Source organism: Castor canadensis, chromosome 7 (genome assembly GCF_047511655.1).
Source record: "Castor canadensis chromosome 7, mCasCan1.hap1v2, whole genome shotgun sequence".
Classification (NCBI taxonomy): Eukaryota; Metazoa; Chordata; class Mammalia; order Rodentia; family Castoridae; genus Castor; species Castor canadensis.
The window spans coordinates 154,402,848-154,427,189 of NC_133392.1; the positions used below are offsets into that span (position 1 = coordinate 154,402,848).

Sequence of the window (24,342 nt, forward strand, 5' to 3'; positions counted from 1 at the left end):
CGTGTGCCAGGTACTTTACAAGGTGCTGGGCACATGTGACCGAATTGAACATGGTTTTGCTCTCCCAGAGTTTAAAATCTAACCAGCGAGAGATACAAACATGAAAACAAATAACTTTAGTTACACAGAAGATGTAAAGTAAGAATATATGAGATGCTATGAGAAACCAAAAACATCACTGCGCAAGTATCAAAACACATGTAAGCTTCACATACATGGCTGCATAAGAGGAAGGGCTTGGGTCAACTAGAAAGGTCTCCCATCTACAGGGCCCAGTGAGTAGAGGCAGTACTGATACATGTGCATGACTGCACAATTGGAGTGAGGAAGTAATGAGAAAAAAGTAGCTTGGAATGTTCTGGGGATAGTGGATTGGACAAGTTTCTCCCCTACCCAGAAGCTCTGTGTTCCTATTTGTGTCTTTACACATATAATCAAGTCAAAATGAGGTTATGCTGGGTGTGTATAGGACCTAATCTAATGAATGGGATCCTTATAAGAAGAGAAACAGATACAAAGTCACATGAAGATGGAGGCAGAGGTCAGAGTGAGGCATCTACAAGCTGAGATACCAAAAATAAGGATAGAGGCATGGGACAGCGTCTCCCTTGGGCCTCTGCAGGACCATCCTTCTGGCTCCTGGACTTCAGACTTCTGGTCTCCACAACTAGAGAGTAAATCTGTGTAGTTCTAAGCTGCCCAGCTTGTGACAATGTGTTCCAGCAAATGCTGGAACAAATACACTATGAAAGAAGTTGATGCCAAACTAAGGACTTTGGACTTGACACTAAATTCCATGGGGCACTGCAGGTTTTAATGAGGGCAAGCACCAAGACCAGGCATGGGTTTAGACACAAACCTGAGTGGCAGAGGAAGGCAGAGCTTCTACCAGGTGTGCCAGGACAAACAAGCCCCGAGTATATTCATACAATGAGCAAGTTTATTGGAGCAAACTGCATCTTGGAAACCGTCTGCATACCGTGCTGAGTCCAGCCACTCTGGTCCTACGCAGCTGCAGCCATCTTTGCCCCTGTACTGAACAAGTCCCATCTTTCTCTATGCGTGCCATGACATGGAAAAGATCAGGAAGCACTAGTACAGAATGAACCAAAAGAACCTGAAGGTCACAGAACCAGATATTTCACCATCCCAAGAAAAGGTTGACAGGACCTTAAAGGATGGTAGTCCCATAAAGATGAAGAGGAAGAACCACATTTAAGACTGTTGTAAGGCCAGGCATGGTGGCTCACATCTGTAATCCCAACTATTCAGGAGGTATATATCTGGGAGGACTGCAGCCCCAAGACTAGCCTGGGGAAAAAGTTAGCAAGACCCTCATCTCAACAAACAAGCCAGCATGGTAATTCATATTTACAATCCCAGCTACACAGGAGGCAGAGGTACTAGGATCACAGTCTGAGGCCAGGCCAGCCCAGGCAGCAAGCATGAAAAATAACTAAAGCAAAAAGGACTGGGCCTACATTAGCTCTTGTTAGTATCCGAAGTTGAACTATAAGACAAGTGATTGTGGTAGTGCACACCGGCACTCAGAGGCTGAGGCAGAAGGATGGAGAATTTGAAGCCAGCCTGGACTAGAAGACACTATCTCAAAAAAAAAAAAAGTGGGGGGCAAAGAATGCAGAGAAACAGTTTTGTCAGACAAGACTAAAACGCCACAGAAGCCTCACACAATTAGTTTAAAAATCATGAAATACGTGTGTCACAGGAGAAGTAGAGAGTAGAATTCAAGATAAGGAAATCGTGGGGAAACATTTCCAGGTGGCAGCTGAAACTATGAAAGAGAATAAGTTTCCCCAAGAAGTGACATATATGAAGAAAATCAAGGATGAAATCCTTTCTGCAGCTCAGTTTCTTTGTGTTTAAAATGAAAGGGATATAGCCAAAGGTTGGAGAACATTAACTGTTTCCCTTTCTCAGCAAATTCGTTTTTGTTGCCTAACAGACAAGAGACAGGCACACTCACCCTGGAGGTGAAAGAATGCAATCTCCTTTACTTCACACTGAATAGGAAAGGCTGAGTCCCAAATTCCCCAGAATACTGCTTTCTTCCTGGTTTGCAGTCAGATTTCATACTCACAGGCTCATTCACGGCATTTTGCATGGATACATTCTTAATGCAGACACCAAATGCAAAAGGATGGGAAGGACTGGTAACACCATCTTCAAAGCGTAAGTGGACATCTTGAATTTTTAACTACAAAGGGGAGAAAGAAGGAAAAACACATTTAGACAGCCACTGCAGGTGGAATGCTACAGGAGGAGTCAAACTGCCCTTCAACCTCTAGAATAAACCAAAGCAGACCTTTTATACAAACCATACACACACACCACTATTCTGAAAGTTCCTAAGAGGGGTATCATCACAAGCTACACAGCCATGACAGTCTCAAGAAGAAAGCTACACACTCAGGAGCCAAGGCAGAAAGAGCTCAAATTCAAGGACAGCCTGGGTTAACACAGAAAGACCCTGCAAAAGAAAGGAAAGAAGGAAGGGAGGGAGGGAGGGAGGGAAGAAGAAAGGGAGTGAGGGAAGAAAGGAGGAAGGGGAAGAAAGAAAGAGAAAAGAAAGAAGGGGAAGGGAAGGAGGGAGGGAGAAGGAAAGAACGAAGGGAAGGAGGGGAGGGAGGGAGGGAGGGAGGGAAAGAAAAGAAAGCGAGAGAGAGAGCAAGCGAGGGAGGGAAGGAAGGAAGGATGGAAGGAAGGAAGGAAGGCAGAGAGGGAGGGAGGGAGGGAGGAAGGGGGAAGGAAGGAAGAAAGAAAGAAAGAGCTCCAATACTTTCATGAAATCATTTCAGACGATAACTTAAACATTTAAACAGAGCAATACCATTGTGTCCAGGTAATTGGTCCTGCTGCTCTAGTGATACATTAATCTTGTCTCTATGTCCCTTCATCTAGGCCCAGGAATACCAGCAAGGGACATAAACTTCGTATAATAAAATAATAACAAAAATAATAACCAGGGTGGGCTGAGGTGGGAATGCAGCTCAGAGGTACATGCTTAGCAAGAGAAAGCTCCTGAGTTCAATCCCAGAACTGCTTAAAAAAGGTACACATATGGAAAACAAACATGGAAATGCAAATCAAAACAGCAAGTTATCACTTCATCCCACTTGTCTGGCTATAATTGAAAGGCAGAAAGTAACAGTACTGATGAAGATGTGGAGAAACTAAAAGGCTCATTGCATTGTAATAGAATTGGGACAGTTTGATTGAGTTGAGAAACACCTAAGAGGCTAGTAAATGTGTGTCTGTGATGGTGTTTCCAGAGATAATCAGATCATGAGGGCTCAGACCTATTATGAATCCCTTGATTGATGGCTTACTGGGAGGAGGTGAGGGGTAGGCGATAGGTCCTAGTTGGAGGAAGTAGGTCACTGAAGGTGTGTCCTTGGTGGCTGTATCCTGCCCTGGCCCCTTTCTGTTTTTGCTCTTTGCTTCCTGTCCACCATGAGGTAAGCAGCCTCTACCACATGTTCCCAGTGCCATGATGCTCACCATGGACCCAGAAACCAGAGCCAGCCATGATAAACTCAACCCCCTGAAACTGGGAGGAAAAACATGTCCTCCCTTATTTAAGTTATTTCTGTCAGCTATCTGGTCACAGCAACAACAAAAGTAACTAACAAAATAGTGCAGCCTCTTCACAGAAAAGTCTGGTAGCTCTTCCAAAAGTAAACAGAGTTACCAAGTAATTTGGCAATTCTCCTAGATACATACTCAAGAAACTTGAAAACATGTTCATACAAAATACAATGCACAAATGTTTACAGTAATATTACTCGTAACAGTCAAAAAGCAGAAATAAACCAAATGTCCATCAACTGATAATGGGAAAACAAAATGAGGTATGCTGAGAACTGCAGAAAGTCTCCACACAGACACTCCACTCATGAGACCTGGCAAAACTTTTACATGGCCTCTAGCAGCCTAAAGGCACATCACTGAACAACTCGGGCCCCTGCCTAGGAAAACTTAGGACTGACAGAAGAATTTACTGTTTGTTCTAGCTGACACCTGACATAGGCCCCTGACCTCACTTTCTTAAGAGCATTTATTAAGAAAGGCTTACAACTGTGAATCCCTCCTTTTATAGATAAGCCTCCCTCATATATATATATAGAGAGAGAGATACATATATATATAGATGCATCTATCTATCTATATACATACAGACATATTTCCTATAACTCAGGAATATCTTTCTCAAGGACCTGAGAGCAATAATTCCTACCACATGTAATCATCAGGAAAGGCAAGGCGTCTGTCTGCCTTGCAATCTGGTGGGAGGACAGATCACAGCCAGCCAGCAGACACAGCTAAGCCTAATCACACTCACACTGACTAACACTTTCTAATTTCTCACTAGAATACCGCTCACTTTCCTTCTGACGACCTCACACTCTCCTGAAAATCCTCCACTATCTCTGTACAAATCAGAATGCAGTTCACCTCCTGCTCCTACTATCAGTAGTTACTGAATAAATGATCCACTGCTTTAACTAATGTCCAGATCTGTTTATTTTTGGCAATACATACAATCAGATACGTTACCTAGTCATAAAAAGGAATGGAGTACGGATACATGAAAGAACTTTGAAAGCATTGTGCTAAAATCAAACTGGCCAGGCCACATATCATATGACTCCACTGATATGAAATGTCCAAAGATTAGAGGTTGTCAAGACCTGGAAAGAAAGCTGGCAGTGACTACCCACTGGAAATGATGTTTCTTTTGGGAGAAAATGTTTCAGAATTACACAGTTGTTTTCAATGCACTGCCTCATAAATATACTGAGAAACACTACTTGTAACTTTCAAAGGGTGAACTTTCTGACATATGAACTACACATTGATAAAGTTGTTATTAAACCTAAAATAAAAAATCAATGCCAGCTAAAAAGAAAAAAAGCCCTTCCTGAAACAGAACTCAAATGCACCAATTTTTTTGTCAAAGTAATAGAAGTTATGAGAACAACAACCTCAGACTGTATCTCTCGGGAACAAGACTTACCCTGAATACATTTGGCCTGCATCACCCTGGCACTGCAAGAAAACCCTGGTGTCACAAGTATGGGCTAACTCTCATGACATTCATGAAAATTAATGTGCCCCTGACCCACTTTTTGAAGACAAAGCAAAACTAAAGAAAATGTGACCAACACCGCCAGCAATGCAACTCATCAACTGCCACCAGATACACGAGCAAGAGGTTAGATCCCTTAGTGTTGGTTCACAATTCACTATGTAATGTGCAGACACCAGGTCCCCAATTTGTCACTTTACAGATGAAGAAACTGAGACCAGAGAGGTTAAGTGATTTGCCCTGAAGCCACACAGTCATCAGGGCTTAGGTAAGCTGGCTTCTGAGGAGATATGTCTTTCAGCAAGTGGGAGTCCAACACTCAAAAAGAAAGTGCGGTACATGAAATGTAAATGAAATGAGAACTCCTACTCACACCAGAAGCCAGAAAAACCTGTGTCTGCACCAGGGCACAGGACTTGCTTTTCTGGTTTTCCCTTTGACACAGCCTCCAAAACTGACACCCTGTGTAAATTAAACCCAAGGGAAACAAGCAACTATGAGATGAAACACATCTGAACTGGAGAAATCTCTTTTGTGTTAGTTGTTCTTCATAAAAGTCAACAGGACTCACTTCAATATTCTCCACAATTCTTGTCACAACTGAGGCAGTGACAGAGTACCAATAGGATTCCCCTTTCTGCTGGCGTTCATTCTGCAAGGGAAAGAGCCAGTGTCAGCAGACCCAGTGCTTTGCCACTAAGGAATGTCATCACCCCCGCAACCTCCAGCCAAAGGCCCTGTGCCTTGCCTTCCACTTCTCCTCCAGGGCTTGAAGCAGTGCTTTCTTGCGCTCCCTTTCCAGCAGCTTCTCCTTTTCATCATTGAAGTCCTGTATTTTCTCAGGGGCTCCAATCAAGTGGAGGCTGGAAATGGAGATCACCCATGGGTCCACATGTGGGCGGTAAAAGGGGATCTGAAGGGTCACTTTCCCAATTAAGCCTGGGAAGACAGAGAAAGTCTCATTAAACACCTATACACTTTTAAGTTCTTTCCACTTCTTGGAATTTTTCTAGCTCCCTTTAAGGAGCATATACTACTTTTTATTATTTATTTTTTAATTTGAAAAAAAGGAAACTAGACAGCAAATGAGGCATTGTGGTACACACTTATAATCCTAGCAATGAGAAGGTTGAGACAGGAAGATCTCAAGTGCAAAGCTAGCCTGGGCTACACAGCTAGCTCTAGGCCAGACTGGAATATGTAGTAAGACCCTATCCGAAGAACAGGCAGAGGAGGTTCCTGCATATGTGAAACAAGTGTTAGTATGCTGGGATCTGTAAGAACAAGGCATAATGAATTAAGCTTGGAAAAACCTCAATGAGAGGTTAAAACACCAAATCCAGCCTCTCTCCTCAAGAAATTCTCTTCTTTGACAGGACCACACCTAAACTTTTTTTGACATAAAACTCACCTCTTGTTAATTAATCAGCTGGTTGACAGCATTTGTTGGGAATTACCAGACCTACATGTCCAACTTTGAAGACACCCATCACAAACTAAGGTAGGTAACCCTGCACTGGCACCATTCCAATGAAGAATTCTGATTTCCATGAGAATCTGGGCTGATGAGAAAGCTGAACAGCCTAGTAGAACTGTAATACTTAGCTCCCAAGTTCTTCCATTTTAGCCAAGCCACCTAGAATACAAGCTTGCTTTAAATTCAACATATAAAAGGCAAGGGGCTAGGCATGGTGGTGTAGGTCTACAATCCCAGCACTCACAATGGGGAGGCAGGAGGAATATGAGTTCAAGGCCAGCATGGGCTACACATCAAGTTCATGGTCAGCCTAAGCTACATAGTGAGACCCTCAAAAAACAAAGACTGGGGATTGACTCAGTGGTACATCAGTTGCCAAAGATATACAAGGTCTTGGGTTTCGTCCCTACCCCCCAAAAAGTCATCACTACAGGAACAAAAAAAGAATAACTCAACTGTTCTAGTGGCTCTCCCAAAACTCCGCACACCCTCATTAACATTCTGACTCTGACAGCGTTACATGTTGTTAGAGTGTAAGCACTACCCACTACAACTAGATTCTAACCGGAGCTGATCTATTATTACACTTACGGTAAGTGTATACCATTAACAATGGTATTCTTTTTTTCCCCCTCTGTGGTGCTGGGGATAAAACTCAGGGCTTCACCACTGAGCATATTCCCAGTCCCCAAATTGTAATTGGGATTGCTTTGGGTTCAATCCCTAGCACCATGAAAAAAATTACAAGAAATAATGAGAAAAATTGGATTTTATCTACAAAAATGAAAATAAGTTTTTACATCTAGTAATACTATAACTGAAATCACATGCCAATTTCACAACAAAGAATTTTAGCAACATGTAGTTGTGGTTCTAATCTAAATTAATTAGGGAGAGGATAGTATTAAGAAAGCAAAATACAATCTACTATACTGTAGTTAGCTTTTGCTAATGGAAAAAGCATAAAAAGAGTGCACAAAACTTCATAGAAAATTCCATCGACTTCCCAAAGAGCTTCTCTTAATCCTTCAATGTTCAGGTAAGTCTCTTTTGGGAGTGTCTAGTGTCATCAGTCTTGAAGTTTCTTTCAGATCCTAATCTGCCAGTCAGTCTTTGCCTATGATTCTGGCAGGTCAGCTGTCCCCTGACTTGACTTCAGAAAAGCCTAAATCTTCAGCAAGATTTCCATTCTATTTCACCCAGCAATCCATTTGCATTGTACTTGTATTTACGTTTTTCCTCTCCCCATACTTGCATTTTGTTGTCATATGAAACCCAAAGTGAAGGAAAGACTGACATCAACAGACTGCTGAAGGATGATTAGGGGCAAATTTTACAAGTGCTTACTTACTAGTGTCAACTTTTACTCCATGACAATTCTTATATCCTTACCCAGACTAGTACCTGCATTAATTCCTATAACTGCTGACATCTTTTGAGAATGCCGAGCACTGTTCTAATTTTAATGTATTATCTATGTATTCCTCTCAATAACTCTACTACCATTCTTTCTCTGTGGGTCTGTGGGTGTGTGAGTGTGTGCATGTGGGGGTGTGGGTGCATGTGAGTGCATGCGGGTATGGGTGTGGGTGTGCATGTGGGTGTGCGTGTGCATGTGTGCATGCATGTGGGTGGGGGGTGTGTGCGTGTGGGTGTGTGGGTGTACGCATGCGCACATGCATCTCTCTCTTTTCCAGTGCTAGGGATTGAGCCCAGGGCCTCATGCATGCTACACAACCACTATACAACTGAGCTACCCCCAACCCCATTATCTCATCTTAAACTTTTACAATGAACTTGGCACTGGTGGCTCATGCCTGTAATCTTAGCTACTCAGGAGGCAGAGATAAAGATGTGAGGGAGATCTGGCTGCGACATCTGTCACCTCGTTGATCACCAAGGTTGATTCAGCTGATCTGGCTGGGTAGGTGGGTGTCCCCTTTCTCCCTCACCACTCCATGTGCATCCCTCCCAAAGCTGTGCAAAGAGGATGACCATCCCCAATAGAGGAGGACCATTCTTCGGTCAAGGGTATACGAGTAGCTGTGCTCCCCTGCTAGAACCTCCAAACAAGCTCTCAAGAAGGCAGAGATAAGGAGGATCATGGTTTGAAACCAACCCCAGCCAAAGAGTTCAAGAGACCCTATCTCAAAAACACCCAACCCAAAAAGGGCTGGTGAAGTGGCTCAAGCAGTAGAGCACCTGCCTAGCAAGCATGAGGCCCTGAGTTCAAACCCCAGTACTGCCACCCCCCCCAAAAAAATAAAACACTTTTAAGATTATTTTTCTTGAGGCAGGGTCTTATTATATTGGCCAGGCTGGTCTGGGACTTGCCATCCTTCTGCCTCAGACTCCCAAGTAGCGGGATTACAGGCACAAGCCACCACACCCAGCTCTTACAATGATTTTTATGACAACACATAAAGTAGTTAAGTAACTTGTCCAAGGTCACACAGACAGAAAACAGCAGAAACAGAATATAAGCCCAAGCACACTGCTCCAGAGCCTACCTCATATGCAATAAACTATCAGTAACATCAGAAATGAATTCTCTGGGAAAACAAACCCCTGTATCTAGAACAGAGGTCCTCACACTTTAGTAAACATGACCTTGGGTGCTTATTAAACATTCAGATTCCCTCTGAGATTCTGATTTTTCAGTCTGGGGGCCACCAGACCTCCCCCCACACCACCTCCAGGTCATCCTAACACTAGCAGCCCAGAGACCACACTGTAAGACTCTAATGCTTCTCATCCTTCCTCTTATTGGTCAAAAAGACAAACTCCAGTCTACACGTCCCCAGCAATGTGAGACTCAAGCGTTCTCTGCCTCCTTCAGTTCCACATACCAGCTTTGACTTCAAACGGTAATTCCAGTTCTTTCAGGGCATCTTTCTTTAGTGGAAGGTTTTCTAATTCAACAGCACCTAAAAATAAAAATATCATGAAATAATCATCCACCAAGTACAGTAGGTGCCTACTGTGTGCGGGCACTGAAGGTTAACCAGGACTGAAGGTCATAGGCAGTGCTACTACTGTAGCACTCACCTGCGGTACTAATTCCCTGACCACCTCTGAAATGTACATGACACCTGAAGCTTAGCAGCCTTGAAGAGTTCAGGCAAGGATCTAACTTTTTTTGTAAATATTTAAGGCTTTATTTGACATCTATTGCATAGTCTCTTTTTATTTCTTCCTATTCTTTTTTTTTTTTTTTTTGACATACAGATCTCACTATGTTACCTAGGCTAACTATGAACACCTGCAATCAAGCAATCCTTCTGCCTCGGCCTTCTGAGTAGCTGAGACTACAGGCATGTACCCTGTGTCCAGATTATTTTTTGAACAGGCTGTAATAATATAAAAGCCATCTTTCATCAGCAGGTTGACTTTGGCCTGCTAGCCAGTTTGAAAACCCCATCTTAAACTAACATTTCCTACTGGATTATCAACAGCTGACTCATTAGGATAAAAAACCAGGCTCCTGGCCCCACCCCCAGATCCAGCAAGTCAGAATCTCTGAGATTAAAACACTACAATCTGTCATTTTTAACAAACACTTCCCTCCCCAATACAAAATGAGTATGGTGAACAAAACGTTCAAGAGCCCATGGTTTAAATTAAAACTGATCACCAAAACAAATTATACTCTTGTCAGGCACGGTGGCCCATGCCTGTACTCCCAGCTCCTTGGGAGGCAGAGGCAAGAGGATCACAAATTCGAAACCAGCCCAGGCAAAGTTAATGAGACCTTATCGCAGAAGCAAACAAAAGGGACAGGGGTATAGCTCAGTGGGTGAGGGCTTCATGAGGGAAGCCCTAGGTTCAATCCTCAGTACTACCCCCCAAAAAAAGAAAGGAATTATATTTTTTTTCTGGAGAGACCACCTCCACCCGAATACTCTCTTCCGCACCTCCACCTGAGGATGGAATAACTAGCAGAAAGCAAAGGAAGGAACAGGACCGCCACTGCACGTCCTTCCAGACATACTTTTTTATGATAACTTCAACCCAGAAGTGTCCAGACCAAAGAGCACTACTCTGTTACAGTTTCGATCTTGAGTGTCCCCCAAAGGCCCATGTGTTAAAGGCTCAGTCCCCAGCCCGTGGTGCTACAGGGAAGTGGCAGAACCTTTAAGTAGTGGGGCCAACTTGGAGGAAGTTAGGTCACTGGGAGGCGTGCCCTCAAAAGGGATACTGAGACCAGGCCCCTCCCTTCTCTACTCCCCAGCTGCCATGAGGTGTGCAGGCCTCTCTACCAGGCACCCCCACCACTATGCACTGCCTTGCCACGGGCTCAGAAGCAACAAGGCTAAGAAACCACAGACTGAAACCTCTTAAACTATGAGCCAGATTAAACCTTTCCTCTTTTTAAACTGATAATCTTAGGTAGTTTATCACGGTAACAGAAAGCTGACTAACACTTTCTCCCAGCTAGGCAAGCCATTCACTTGCACATACATACTGAGTCCTACTCTGTACAGGACACTGTGCTGGCAACAAGTAACATGAAAAAGGACAAGGTCTCATGCCCCAAATTGCTGGGGAGATACATACTTTCAAGACCAAGGATACATATTTTCAAGACAACAACCATTAGTAGGAAGACCCAGAAGAAAGGCAGATTGCACTTTCACTCCAAAGACACAATGTAGGAAGCTTGATAACTTTTCTCTTTAAATGACTGTCTGGGTCTTCTAATCCTGAAGAAGGATTCAAATCTAGTAATTTGACAGATTCTATGCAATGCAGTCTTTTTAGTTCTATTTCTGTGGAAACACCTGGGACCCCACATATCTGGAAACTAACCTAAAGAGAAAGGTAATAACCTCAACAACACAACCCTAAGATGGGGAAAGACTAACCATAAGGGGAAAAATCGGAAGCTTTTCTTTGATGAAAGTGACTCAAAGAGAGGGCAAGTATATAGTTTCTTCTTTTGATTTTGCTGGGGATGGAACCCAGGGTCTCGTGCATGCTGAGTGAGCACTCTACCCCTGAGCTACATCCCATTCCCATTTCTCCCTCTTTTTTTTCTTTTGGCTTTAGGTATTTTTGGAACAGGCTCTCAGGCCTGGACTGAGATCCTCCTATTTATGCTTCCCAAGTAGCTGGGTTGACAGATGCACTTTTAGTGGTTGAGATGGAGTCTTGTTGGCCTTGAAACCACAATCCTCCTGATTTCCACCAACCAAGTAGCTAGGATTACAGGCATGAGCCACCATGCCAAGCCCCCATTTCTTCTTTTGAGAACATTATTTACACTTGAAACCATCCTATTTTTCAATTTGCCAATCTGTCACCTGCTACAAAGCAGATGGACCCTGAGCTCCCTTAGCTCCTAGGGAAGTAGAAGGAGCTATGGCAACTCACATGATGAAAATTAAAGAAGTTGAAGTCAGAAAGCATAGAAGAAGATCTGGAAAAGAGAGGAAACAGAGAAGAATGAGAAGAAACATCAGTCCACAGCAAGCCAAGAGCAAAAGAAATGGGCAAAATGCTGTGGCACTGGTTCAAGATTGTCAGAATGGTTCAAGCTTCAGAATCCCCCACCCATTCAAATAAGTACCCACGATTTGCCCTACTAGGAAGGGTCCCTCCATTGGCCAGGAAGCAAAGCATCCAAATTAGGTGGCACTTTATCAGTTATAATGTTCATTTATTTCCAAGCAGACAATTTGTAGTCCAAAAAAGTGGGGTGGATTTGAAGTTGACCTTTTTTTTTTTTTTTTTTTTTTTTTTTGCAGTACTTGCACTTGAACTCAGGGCCTACACTTTGAGCCACTCCACCAGCCCTATTTTTGTGAAGGGTTTTTCAAGATAGGGTCTTGCAGAACTATTTGCCTGGGCTGCCTTTGAATTGTGATCCTCCTGAATAACTAGGATTACAGGTATGAGGCACCAGCGCCCAGTTCTAAGTTGACCATTTTTCAGCAGTGTCTACCAACTACTGGGCTCTCTTTCCTCTGCCCCAGGTTATTTAAACAGCAGCCTCAGGTTCAGAGCTCACAGAAAGAAAGCGAGGGGAAGCTGAAGCTTTGGGTTACAATAGACAGACATGCCCAGAGACTCCTTGCCACGGTACTGGCAGCCTCTGCTTTCACTCCAAACCATTCCAAATATGCCCTAGAGGCTTCAGCCTCTGCTCAGAGCCCTCCTTCTACCTGGAGAGTGGCAACCCAGCTCACGCCACCAGTGAAGTCATCTTAAGCCCACTCAAAAGTTACCTTCAGAATAGGTTTCCAGAGGCTTGAGAGAGAATGGAAGGCATGGGGTGCCCATGCATCACACCTTCAGCTCGAGAGAGACTGACTTCCCAAAAGGTTATCAGCTCTCTGAGGGCAGGGACTGCAGAAGTATAGGCTATGTGCCAACCACTTTATCATTACTTCTCTCTCTCTCTCTCTCTCTCTCTCTCTCTCTCTCTCTCTCGCTCTCGCTCTCGCTCTCTGGCATGCTGGGCATCAAACCCAGAGGCTCATACACACTAGGCAAGTGCTTTACAATTGAGCTACAACCCCAGCCCTGCAATATTGTTTCACAACAATGCAAGGAAATATTACAGGTTGAATATGCATTATCCAAAATGCTTGGAACCAGAAGTGTTTCAGATTTCAGTGTGCTTCAAATTTTGGAATATTTACATAAACTTTACTATCTGAGCATCCTTAATCCAAAAATTTAAAATGCTCTGAAACCAGAAATTTGTGAGCATCAAATCAGCACGAAAAATGTTTCAGGCTTCAGAGCATTTCAGAGTTCAGAACATTTCAAATTAGGGACACTTAACCTGTATTAAGTTTCCCAGGTTTTGAGATAAGAAAAACAAGGCTTAGAAGATAAGCAATTTGCTTAGAAATCAGAACTGGGAAGTGATTGTGCTAGAGTTCCTGCCTGATCTGTCTGACCTCAGGTGCAAGAGGAAGGGTGGGTGAAGGGGCTTTTATACCCTGCTCATGGCCACAGATAGCTGTAAGTTCTGGGACCAGGATGAGAGCCTAAGCCTAAGCTCCTATGATCTTTTCCTGCCTCCCCTTTTTGTATCAGTTCATGGCTCAGAGCCTTGCCCACAGCATGTGCTCATTAAATGTTTGCTGAATGATTGAATGAGCAAACCAGCTCCTGCACTGACAAGGTTTGGATTGTAGTTCTCTTTCTAGGGCTGTCACCTGCACCTCATCTATCTTAGCCTCATGGTGTGTATGGGAAAATGAACTTAACACAACTACTGCACTTTGAACACATCCTCTCCACTTTCACTTTCCACTTAAGCTTCCTTCTAAGGACAGGAGGAAAAGCAGGGGGAATAGGGAAGAATCCATTTCTGTTTCCAAAAAGGAAGGCATGGGGACAGCTGATCATGATAGCTCCAACAGCCTACCACTGCCACAATCCTTTGACTAGACTACATGGGTCAGAAATCCTTGAAAAGTGATGCTATGGGGAATAGATGAACTGCTGGTTCCTTGTCTCCGACTCCACAAACACCTGTGCTACTGCTGTCTCTACTAACCTGTCCTGGTCCACTGGTCAAAGCTCACTTGCAGGAAGCTGAGTTCCTGCTGTCATTTAAGGCCTCCTCTCTACTTCCTATGACTGCATGCTTGCAGACTGACTTTATCTTCTTCCTCTGATGTGTTAAAGGGTTCCATATTGAGTTGGCAAAGAGAATTCAGCTTAGAATAAGGAGAAGGGGACATGCACCCATTCCTACAGCACCTCACAGGACTGCAGTTACCAACTATAGGCCAGTAAAAGCTATAATGTCTCAACCTAACATGTCTACAAGACAAGATCTCAGAAATTCTGCCAAAGACCTCACAGTCAAATATTTTAGAACTTCTATTGGGTATCTATCATACACCAGCAGGCTAAGAGCTGCTGGATCATTTGATCCTTACAGCAACCCTGTGAAGGTTTATTACCATCTTTTGCTAAAGAAACTGAGGCACAAAATTTCAGTACTAGTTATTATTCACATAGGTAATAAGTGACAAAACTGTATTTCAAGCCAAAATCAATGCCACTGTCACTACATAGTGTCTGCCTCCATAAAGCTTCATTTTAAAAAGGCTAAAAAACTAACTGGGGAGTCAGGTGTGATGGCACATTCCTGTAATCCCTGCACTCAGGAGGATCAAGAGTTGAAGGCCAGCCTGAACTACATAGTGAGACCCCATCTCAAAAAAATAAACCAAAAAATAAACCAAAAAAATTAATTCCCTAAAATCTACAACAACACAGCTGCATATTTACATTACCCTATAGTAACCACCACAGTTCTACCATATGGGAGGACATATTACCTGTTACCTTTTACATACATTCAATATAAAGCCATGTGAGCATTAGGTTTTATTATCCTCCACCCAACAACAAAAAATGTTTAAATAATGGAAATGTCATCTGCAAAGCCATACTTTACCAGAGAAAAATCCATGTACTCACCTTTGAGAAGTGCAACAGAGAGCTGGTCAGTGTTCAGGTTGTTGACATATTTCCCCAAGTAGGTATTAAGGACCCAGGCAACAAGACCTTCCAACATGACTGCTTCCTCAGGAAAAGGCACTTAAAAATCATGGATCATTCTCTCTTTCTCTCTCGCATGGTCACAGAATCTATAAAAGGAAAAAATGGAAATCGGCAAAAGAAAGTGGATGGTCATCTAAAATGATCTCTTACCCTTCCTGCCTGAAGGGAAATGAATGTGCAACACAGACTTAAAGGAGATTGGGTAAGCAGCAACATACGAGGCCCTATCAGGACACTGACGGCCAAACCAACACACCTACATTTTGATGCCACAGCAAGGAATAGCCACTCCTACCAATTTACTAAAGGTTACCTGCTATTCAAAGCTGGATCTTTTCAAAGTGACTGCTCACTGACCTGCTCACTTCCCCTGGAGTTAGATTCTCACGTGGTTCTCACGTGGGTGGGATCTGGCAATGTCTAAAGACATTTTGATTATCGTGACTTCCAGAGCTGCTACAGGTATCTTATGAGTAGAGACCACGGGAGCTACCAAACATCACACAAGACAACCTCCCATCACAAACAACTGTCCAGCCCAATGTCAACAAGGCCAGTGCAGAGAAACTCTAACCTAGATTACAGCAAAAAATTCACATTCTGCAACAATCCTCATTAAGGTTGCCCTAATTAAATTTTGCAAATTTATTCATTAGGAATCATTCATCAAACCATATAAACCACTAATCTTAAATGTTCCAGAACCTGGGCACCAGACAATGCTAATACAATGAACTGTCTAAGTCAATAATGACAAACACCAGAAATCCTCTGGTTACAGCTACAGTATTTAGATTCAGTACTAAATTACTACTACCTGTTGTAATAACTGGTGTTTACCAGGACTACCAAAAATACACCTATATGAATTTTTTCCAAACACTAACACATATTTAATAAACGCTTAGAAACTTACAGAAATGCTGACTAGTTCTGAGTCCATCTGGTGTTAGGACATTGCTGATACTTCAACAAATATTTGCATTAAGTTTTTGCCTAAAGTTACATAGATGATTTTTGGTATGACAAAAGGTTAATGTAAGAGAAACTGAGACACAGAAATTTAAATGGGTTCTCAGATCACTCAGCTAGTAAATCCCAATATGGTCTGTGGGCCATGAATCTTGCATTGAGCCACCCACGTTGGTCATCAGCCACCACGCCAAACATTCCAGATTGGCTATGACATGTGTCCCACTTGGAACCACCTACTTTTAGAATCCTTTCCAAAGGCTTTGCCCCTCCTCCAGTGACTCATCTTAGTGCCAGAAGATGCAACCATCTGCACCCAAGAGGGTGCCACCCAGTGAAGAGCCAAAACACAGGCCCCATAAGAGTTAACTCTGTCTCCAGCAAAGAATAGCTTCTGTCACTAGTATCCTGAGCTTTCTGACAAGATTAACTTTTGTCAACAGTGACAGTTTTTAAAAAATAGGATTTGGTAAAATACTTGCCTAATTTCTTTCCAAAAATATTTTTTAAGGCTACAGGTACATAAAACCAGGAGTCTGCTAGGGATTCTTGAAGATCTGTTTGAAAAAGTTACAAGAACAAATTTTTAAAAATCAAAAACGCTTCAACGTCTGAGTAAAAGAAACATTTCTGTTACAATTTTAAACAGGGAAATCTGTGAAAATAAAACATGCAAATGACTACTAGCCCAGTCTTAGTACCTATGCAAACGCCAAACACAGCTTTTGGCAAAGAGCCAAAGCTGGAGCACTCTTTATTTTTGTTGCTACTGCCATTAATTTCAACCCTAAACGCTAACACTCCCGGAAGTGCCAAGTACAACGCTCTCCCAGTCAAGGCAGACCACTGTCATTTTGTACACACCTTCAGACCCTACCACACTTATCCTGAAGGCGGAAGGATGCAAAAAAAAAAGACAGGGATGATTGGCACTTTAACACGCCCTGTCTGTAAACTGAGGCCCAAACCACAAAGCATCCATCAACACTGCTAAGCATCTCCACCAGGCTCAGGCCACTCCAAGGATTCCCTTAAGGAATCCAGTTTCAGGAAGGGCCAGCCAGGCTGGCCAGAATCCCAGAGTGTTTACACTTGGGGCCATCAAGGCTTCTAGGCAGCTGCCTGGCCCTAACCCTACCCAGTGGGGACAGGTGACACCGGGGACCAGGGCTCAGCCCACTGGCGGGCAGACAGCCGGGCATGACCTTGAGCCAGGCCCCTCCCCTGACAGGAGGCCCGACCCGGGAATGGGAAGGACTGGCACCAGGACCTGAGCGTCCTCCCCGAGGTGACTGGGGCCGCGCGCTGCGGAAGCCGGGGAGCTCGGGAGCGGGAGGGGGAGGGTTCTGGGGGTCAGGCTGGTGGTCCCAGGGGGACCAGGCGGGGCCCCCTGCTCTCTGCCCCCAAACCCCGCTCGCTCCAGAGGACAGGGACCCCCACCTCGCAGATAGGAATGGCTCTGGGGATCCCCTACCTGGAGAAGGGACTCAACCAGGGAATGACCCGAAGTGGTGGAGAGGAACGGGGGCGGGGAGGGAGGGACTAAAGATAGGTTTGAGGACTGACGTCCCCACTCCAGAGGTGACTCCCAGGGGTGGTTAAGACCCTGCAAAATGACCGACACCCCATTCTTGGAGGTGGAGTGGGGAAGGGGGGCTCCCACAAGGCTCAGGAGGACAGACGCGAACTGACACCCCCCGACCCGAGGCGCCAGGCTGCGGGGACCCCAGAAAAGGCGCTGGGATCTGTGGGGTGGGGTGGGGAGGGGTCGGACTCTGCAGGACAGAACACGGACGCCGGGGGTCCCAAGCCTGTGTTTGGGGTCCCCGTGGAGACTCGGGCTCCAGGGTCCCCGCGCGGACAGCGGGCCCGGGCCGCGGGGGGACGCGGCGCCCCCGAGCTCCCTGGAGGGCCGGACGCCGGGGTCCCCGAGGTGGGCCCGGACCCGCGGGTCCGTGCGGAGTCGGGGCAGTACCCCGCCGGCCCGCTCCGCCCTTACCTATCGGTGTCGCGGCCGCCAGCCCAGCCCGGCAGTGCGCGGCGCTTGCTCCCCGCGGCTCGGCGATGGCGCAGGCCCGAGCGCTCGACCCGACCAATCGAGCGGCCGCGCGCGGGAGCCTGGCCAGCCGAGCGCCGAGCCAGCGAGCGCGCGCCCCCTGGCGGCCGCCGCCGCTCCTGCAGCTCTCCCGGGCTCGCGGGTGCCGGGCTCTTTGTAGGTGGGGAAACTTAGTCTCAAGTGAGGGCAGGGCCACTAGTGACCCTAGTTCACACGTTATTGGCACTCGATATTGTTCCTGCAGCGATGCCCTAGCATCCATCCACCAGAAAGTGCAATTGACCTCCCATCTGGACTTGGCAGCCACCCCCAGGGTTCTATCGTTCAGACCATGTCCTTTCCTGCTTAAAAGGGTTTTCCTTATACTTCCATTAAAACTCACCTCCTTCTCAGCAGTAGGGAGGCTGAGGCAGGAGGAGTTCGAGGCCTGCCTGGGCTGCACAATCAGACCTTGTCTCAACTCCCCCCACCCCCAAAAAAAAAAATCTTCATTACCAGCCTACACCAAGGTCCTCCTGGACTTGGTTTCTCCCTGGCCCACTCCGCCCCAGCATGCTTCAGTTCCTGCCTCGGGACTTCTGCATTTACCATTCTCTCTTCTTAGAGTGCTTTTCCCCTAGACCCGCACTGTCCAATAGAAATACAATGCAAGCCACCCATGCAAGCTACATAGGTAATTTTGTTTTTTGAGACAGGGTCTCAAAGCCCAAACTGGCCTTTGTCCATACTGGAACTTGCTGTGTAGCTCAGGCTGGCCTCAAAGTTAACATCTTCCTGACTCTGCCTCTGGAGTGCCGGGATTACATGCATGCCCCACCATTCGTGACATCACATAGGTAATTTTACATTTACTAGTTGGTACATTAAAAGAGAAGCAGCTGGGGATGCAGTTCAGTGATAGAGCAATTGTCTTGCATGTGCAAGGCCCAGGGTTCCATCCTCAGCACCAAGGGGAGACACAGACAGGAAGGAAGGAAATAATAATTTTAATATTCAATTGAATCCAAATATTGTTATTGTAACATATAACCGACAGGAAAAAATTTTTGAGATGAATCTCACTAGTAGCCCAGGCTGGCTTTGAACTCCATTCTCCTGCCTCCACAGAAGCCATCACCTCCAACATTTTAAAAAAGATTATTCTGGGGATTGAACTCAGGGGCTTATATATGCTAGGGGAGCTCACTACCTCTTGAGCTACACCCCATGCCCTTTGGGGTTTTTGTTTGTTTGGGTTTTGAGAAAGGTTCTCAAAGTTACCTTTGCCCAGGCTGGCTTCAAACTCATGATCTTCCTGCCTCTACCTCCAAATTAGCTGGGATTACAGGCATGCACCACCACACCCAGCAGAAAAAATTATTAGAGGGATATATTAGGATTATTTTATAGTTGTTTTTTTAAATCCAGGAATATTTTACACTCATGGCATATCTCAATGCAAATTCATCCATATTGAGTACTCAACAGCCCGGTGTGACTAACGACTGCTGTGTGGCTCTGGATAGTCCTACAGCTGACTGCTTCCTCCATCAAAGAGGACTTTACCCTATGTGAAGTTCCCTCTCCCATTACCCTGCTGTGTTTTCCTCACAGAACTGAATGCTCCCTGAGATCAGCTCTTGTGTTTCGTAGACATGTTGCTGTCTTTCCCCACCCTGACACTTCCTCAACAACAGAGATTGATCTTCACAAATGTTTCTTCTACACCTGGACATTGCCTAGTACAGACAAGCCTCCATCAAAGCACGGTGAATGGATGGATGGATGGAAAGTGGACACTTTATTCTCGCACTATCACAGGAAGAGAAGACAGACACCTCGGTCCCTCAGTTCCTCAGTCAGAAGACACAGGAAGCAAGAGGACAAGGTGTACTTGCCATCATAGTGATTCACCCTCATAACGCTAAGCTAATTAGAGCAACTGTGGGCTGACTCACTCACACCCGAGCAAGGTCTGGATTCCTGGGAGATGGGATCACCTCTAGGTTTCAGGGTTCAGGAGTGGGAGTAAAACTGCAAACTCTCCAGATGAAAAGCAGAAGGACGGCAACCCCTCAGAGTCCGGATGATTCAGCCCTGCAAGCGCTGTAAAAATACAGATGTGAGAAGCCGGGCGCCAATGGCTCAAGCCTGTAATCCTAGCTACTGAGAAGGCAGAGCTCAAGGCCAGCCCAGGCAAATAATTTGAGAGACCTTATCTGAAAAATACCCAGCACAAAAAAATAGAGCTGACAGAGTGGTTCAGTGTTGAATGCCTGCCTAGCACGTGTGAAGCTGTGAGTCGGAACCCCAGTACTGCCAAAAAAAAAAATACAAATGTGGGGTTGAGGGCATAGCTCAGTGGTAGAGCTCTTGCTAAGCATGTATAGTGCCTGAGTTTGATTTGCTCCCCAGAATGGGAAAAAAAAAAAAGAAGAAGAAGCAAATGTAGCCATGTGTGGCTAGCTACTTGGAAGGCAGAGATCAGGAGGATCAAGCTTCCAAGCCAGCCTGGGCAAATAGTTTGTGAGACCCTATCTCAAAAACAAGGTTCACAAAAAAAGGGTTGGTGGAGTGGCTCAAGTTGTAAGCCCTAAGTTCAAACCCCAGCATCAAAAAAAAAAAAAAAAACCCACTCTTAGACTTTTGGAATGTGCAGGGTGTTGTCATTTGGCATAGTCATCATTCTGTGCCATGGGCCATGGAAGCTTCTTCCTCCCGTGTGACCGAGACCTTGCACCCTTTGATCAGTACCCCCAGGTTCTAAGGACTTCTGAGACCCTTGGAATCTCCACAGTGCTCAGAGTGTCTGGACGTTAATGAAACTACTGGTGACTGGAGTCCCTGGAGAGCTTCAGGATGGGGGCTGGTTCCTGGGTGTAGGGGAAATCGAGGCAAACAGGTGATTGGAGGATTGAAACTGAGTATGGGCATCATCCCCCCCCCACACACATATACACAGTTATACATACACACATACACACATATACACAGTTATACATACACACACGCACACATATTCACAGTTATACATACACACACGCACACATATACACAGTTATACATACACACACGCACACATATACACAGTTATACATATACACAGTTATACATACACACACGCACACATATACACAGTTATACATACACACGCGCACACATATACACAGTTATACATACACACACGCACACATATACACAGTTATACATACACATGCGCACACATATACACAGTTATACATACACACGCGCACACATATACACAGTTATACATATACAGTTATACATACACATGCGCACACATGTACACAGTTATACATACACATGCGCACACATATACACAGTTATACATACACACGCGCACACATATACACAGTTATACATACACACGTGCACACATATACACAGTTATACATACACACGCGCACACATACATTCATACACACAAGGTAGGACTGGAGATGGAGTTCCATCACCTTCAAATGGCCAGTGTTTTAAATTAACCACACCTGTGTAGTGGGACCTCCATAAAAACTCTAAGGATTCAACAAGAAAGTTCCAGGAGTAGGGCTCCCCTAGGGAGGGCCTGAGCTCCCCTCACCACACCTCCATGCCTTTGGTCTATGCATCTCTACAATTAGTCATATCCTTAAAGTGTCTCCCTGATTCTGTCACCCATTCTAGCAGAATCCATAAAGAGGTCATAGGAAACCCTGATTAATAGCCCATGTAGGGGAGGAAGGTGGAAGTACCCAGAGAAGTGAGGTCCCTTTCCTCACCCATCACAAAGGGTCATGGTGGATACTCCTATAACAAAACACAGTTACAAGAAAAAAGTGTAACAAACATATTTCATTATAGTTTTACATGTAATGGAAGACCTCAGATGAAGATCCAAAGACACTGGCCAACTATCCGTTTTTATGCTCAGGTTTGATGAGGCCTGGACAGCTATACAGGACTGTAATAGGACAAAAGGGTCTGATCTAATAGTGATAGACTGAGGGGAGACCCAGCAAGGCCTGTGTGTTCGGCTTCTTCTTGTCCTCAACCAAGAATATGGGGCAGGACCCCTCTGGCATTGGGTGGGTCTTATGGGCTTCTACCAAACAAGGTAGGTCTGAGAACTTTTTTTCTTTTTTTTGCAGTACCAGGGTTTGAACTCAGCGTCTACACCAGCCCTTTTCTTTTCATTTTTTTTTTTTTTTGAAATATAGTTCCTCGAACTATTTGAACTGCAATCCTCCTGATCGCTGCCTCCTGAGAAGCTACGATTACAGGCGTGAGCCACCAGCACCGGGCATGAGCATTTCTTTATGGGTGGTTGTTACAGAGAAAGTTAAAGCAATATTCTCAGTCACTATGGTTGGCTTTGAGGAAATGGGATTCCAGTTTCTGTGCTCCACACAGGGAAAGATGAATTCTAGTTTCTACAGCTGGTCTCAAGAGAGAAAGAAGGGTGAGAGATGGGAGGGCAGATCAGAGAGAAACTGTGCTCCTGAGGCCTCTGCTTTGGGGTGTCGTTTTCTGAGCCTCAGCCCCAGTCAGTCAGAAGTACAGGGATTAGTAACTCAAGCAGAGGCAGTTTTGGGATTCTGCGCCTTTAACCTGTGGGATCTGATGCTATTTCCGGGTAGCATCAGGGTTGACTTGAAGCCTAGGACACTCAGGTGGTGTTTAGAGAACCGGAAAATTGTTCATTGTGAAAAACCCACAATTTGGTGTCAGTGTGTTGTGTGAGTATAATTAGGGAAATGCTTTGTTTCCTTTTTAGCTGCAGATACATAAAGGAGGGGCTGCAGGAGTTGGGGGTCTCTCCTGAATCACCACCCACTTGGGCATGTTGACCCAGGAGGGCTAATTTCTCTGAGCCAGGCAGAGTTGAGGGTCCTGCTCAGCACTGCTCCACAGGGCCTACCCCACCTGGCCTGGGCTATCAGCAACCAGAACCATCCAGACCAGAGGAGTGCAGACTGGTAGCCAAGGCACCCGCAGAAATGTGTCTCGTGGCCCATACCAGGCTTTTTCTTAAATTTTATTTTTGAATTAGCATAAATAAATAACATGAGGGGACTTTGTTGCGATAATTCCAATATGTGTACAGTGAACAAATTACCCTTTCCATTATATTTCTAATACCCCGCCTACAATGCTTTAAAAAATATCTTTTTTGTGGGACTGTGATTTGAACTGGGGGTTTCACACTTGCAAAGCAGGAGCTCTATCACTTGAGCCACACCTCCATCCATTTTGCTCTGGTTATTTTGGAGATGGGCGTCTTGGGAACTGTTTGCACAAGTTGGCTTTGAACCTCAATCCTCCTGATCTCAACCTCTCAAGTAGCTAGGGTAACAGGCAAGAGTCACCAGCTCCTAGCTGCTTTAAAATAAACTGAATTAATCATAACAGTTAAGAAAATGGAGACTGCACATGAAAATCTGCAGCTTGTACGAAACTCTGGAGAAACTTTGAGCTTCCTGTGCCTACATTCATTTATTCATTCCTCATACGCTGAGCCCTCTCCAAGCACTCTGGGTGACATCATTGAGCAAAACAAACAAAGTTCTCCCACTGGAGCTTACGTTCTAGTCAGAGACACAGACAAGAAGCAATAACTTCTAACCAAAGAGCAAATCATGCAGAATTCCAGGAGCTGTCCCATCAAAGCCCCATGGAGAGAGGTGGGAATCCCCCGGTGAGGGGGTTGCAGAACTAATTTAATTGGATTCTGAAGACAAACCACATGTGTAATTCAAAATTGTCATGTAGCCAAACCAAACAGCGAGAGGAAAGAAGCAAGCAAAATTAATGTTAACATTTTAATTTAGTCTAATGCATCCAAAGTATTACCATTTTAACATGGAATCAACATAAAACTACTAATGAGAATATAAACAGTTATACATATATACACACAGTACTAAGTCTTCCACAGCTGGCGTTTTGAACTGAGTATTTCACACATCTCACTCGGAACTAATAGTGTTTCAGGCAGGAGGTTTTTTTGTATTCTTGTGGTGCTGGGGATAAAACCAGGACCTTGTGCTCTACCACTGAGCTACATCCCCAGCCACATGGACTTGCCATGTTTCAACATGGCTGGTAGCTGACTTATTTAGAAACCCAGAGTCATCCAGGCACTGGTGGCTCACGCCTATAATCCTAGCTACTGAGGAGGCTGAGATCAGGAGGATAAAGGTTCAAGGCCAGCCCAGGCAA

General features: G+C 44.9%; 1 protein-coding gene and 1 long non-coding RNA gene across 11 annotated transcripts in view; one reads left to right on the forward strand and one right to left on the reverse strand.

Annotated features, from left to right (window-relative positions):
• Vps13d (vacuolar protein sorting 13 homolog D) overlaps positions 1–18,209 on the reverse strand; it is a 246,848-nt gene extending 228,639 nt beyond the window's left edge. For 9 of the 10 annotated variants that reach the window (XM_074081332.1, XM_074081327.1, XM_074081326.1 and 6 more), the window contains exons 1-6: positions 18,088–18,209; positions 15,033–15,202; positions 9,434–9,511; positions 5,856–6,046; positions 5,679–5,759; positions 2,099–2,215 (exon numbers count right to left, since the gene is read on the reverse strand). In XM_074081332.1, coding sequence (XP_073937433.1) covers positions 2,099–2,215; positions 5,679–5,759; positions 5,856–6,046; positions 9,434–9,511; positions 15,033–15,129 — 564 coding nt within the window. In that variant the 5' untranslated portion in view covers positions 15,130–15,202; positions 18,088–18,209. Of the gene's footprint in view, positions 1–2,098; positions 2,216–5,678; positions 5,760–5,855; positions 6,047–9,433; positions 9,512–15,032; positions 15,203–16,570; positions 16,646–18,087 lie in introns of all 10 variants that reach the window. The other variant, XM_074081324.1, reaches the window with a different exon arrangement.
• On the forward strand, positions 16,918–23,189 carry LOC141425038 (uncharacterized). The gene is made up of 3 exons (XR_012450116.1): positions 16,918–17,376; positions 18,840–18,980; positions 22,272–23,189. It is a non-coding gene; the product is annotated as an uncharacterized lncRNA (long non-coding RNA).
• Positions 23,190–24,342: the final 1,153 nt, after the last annotated feature.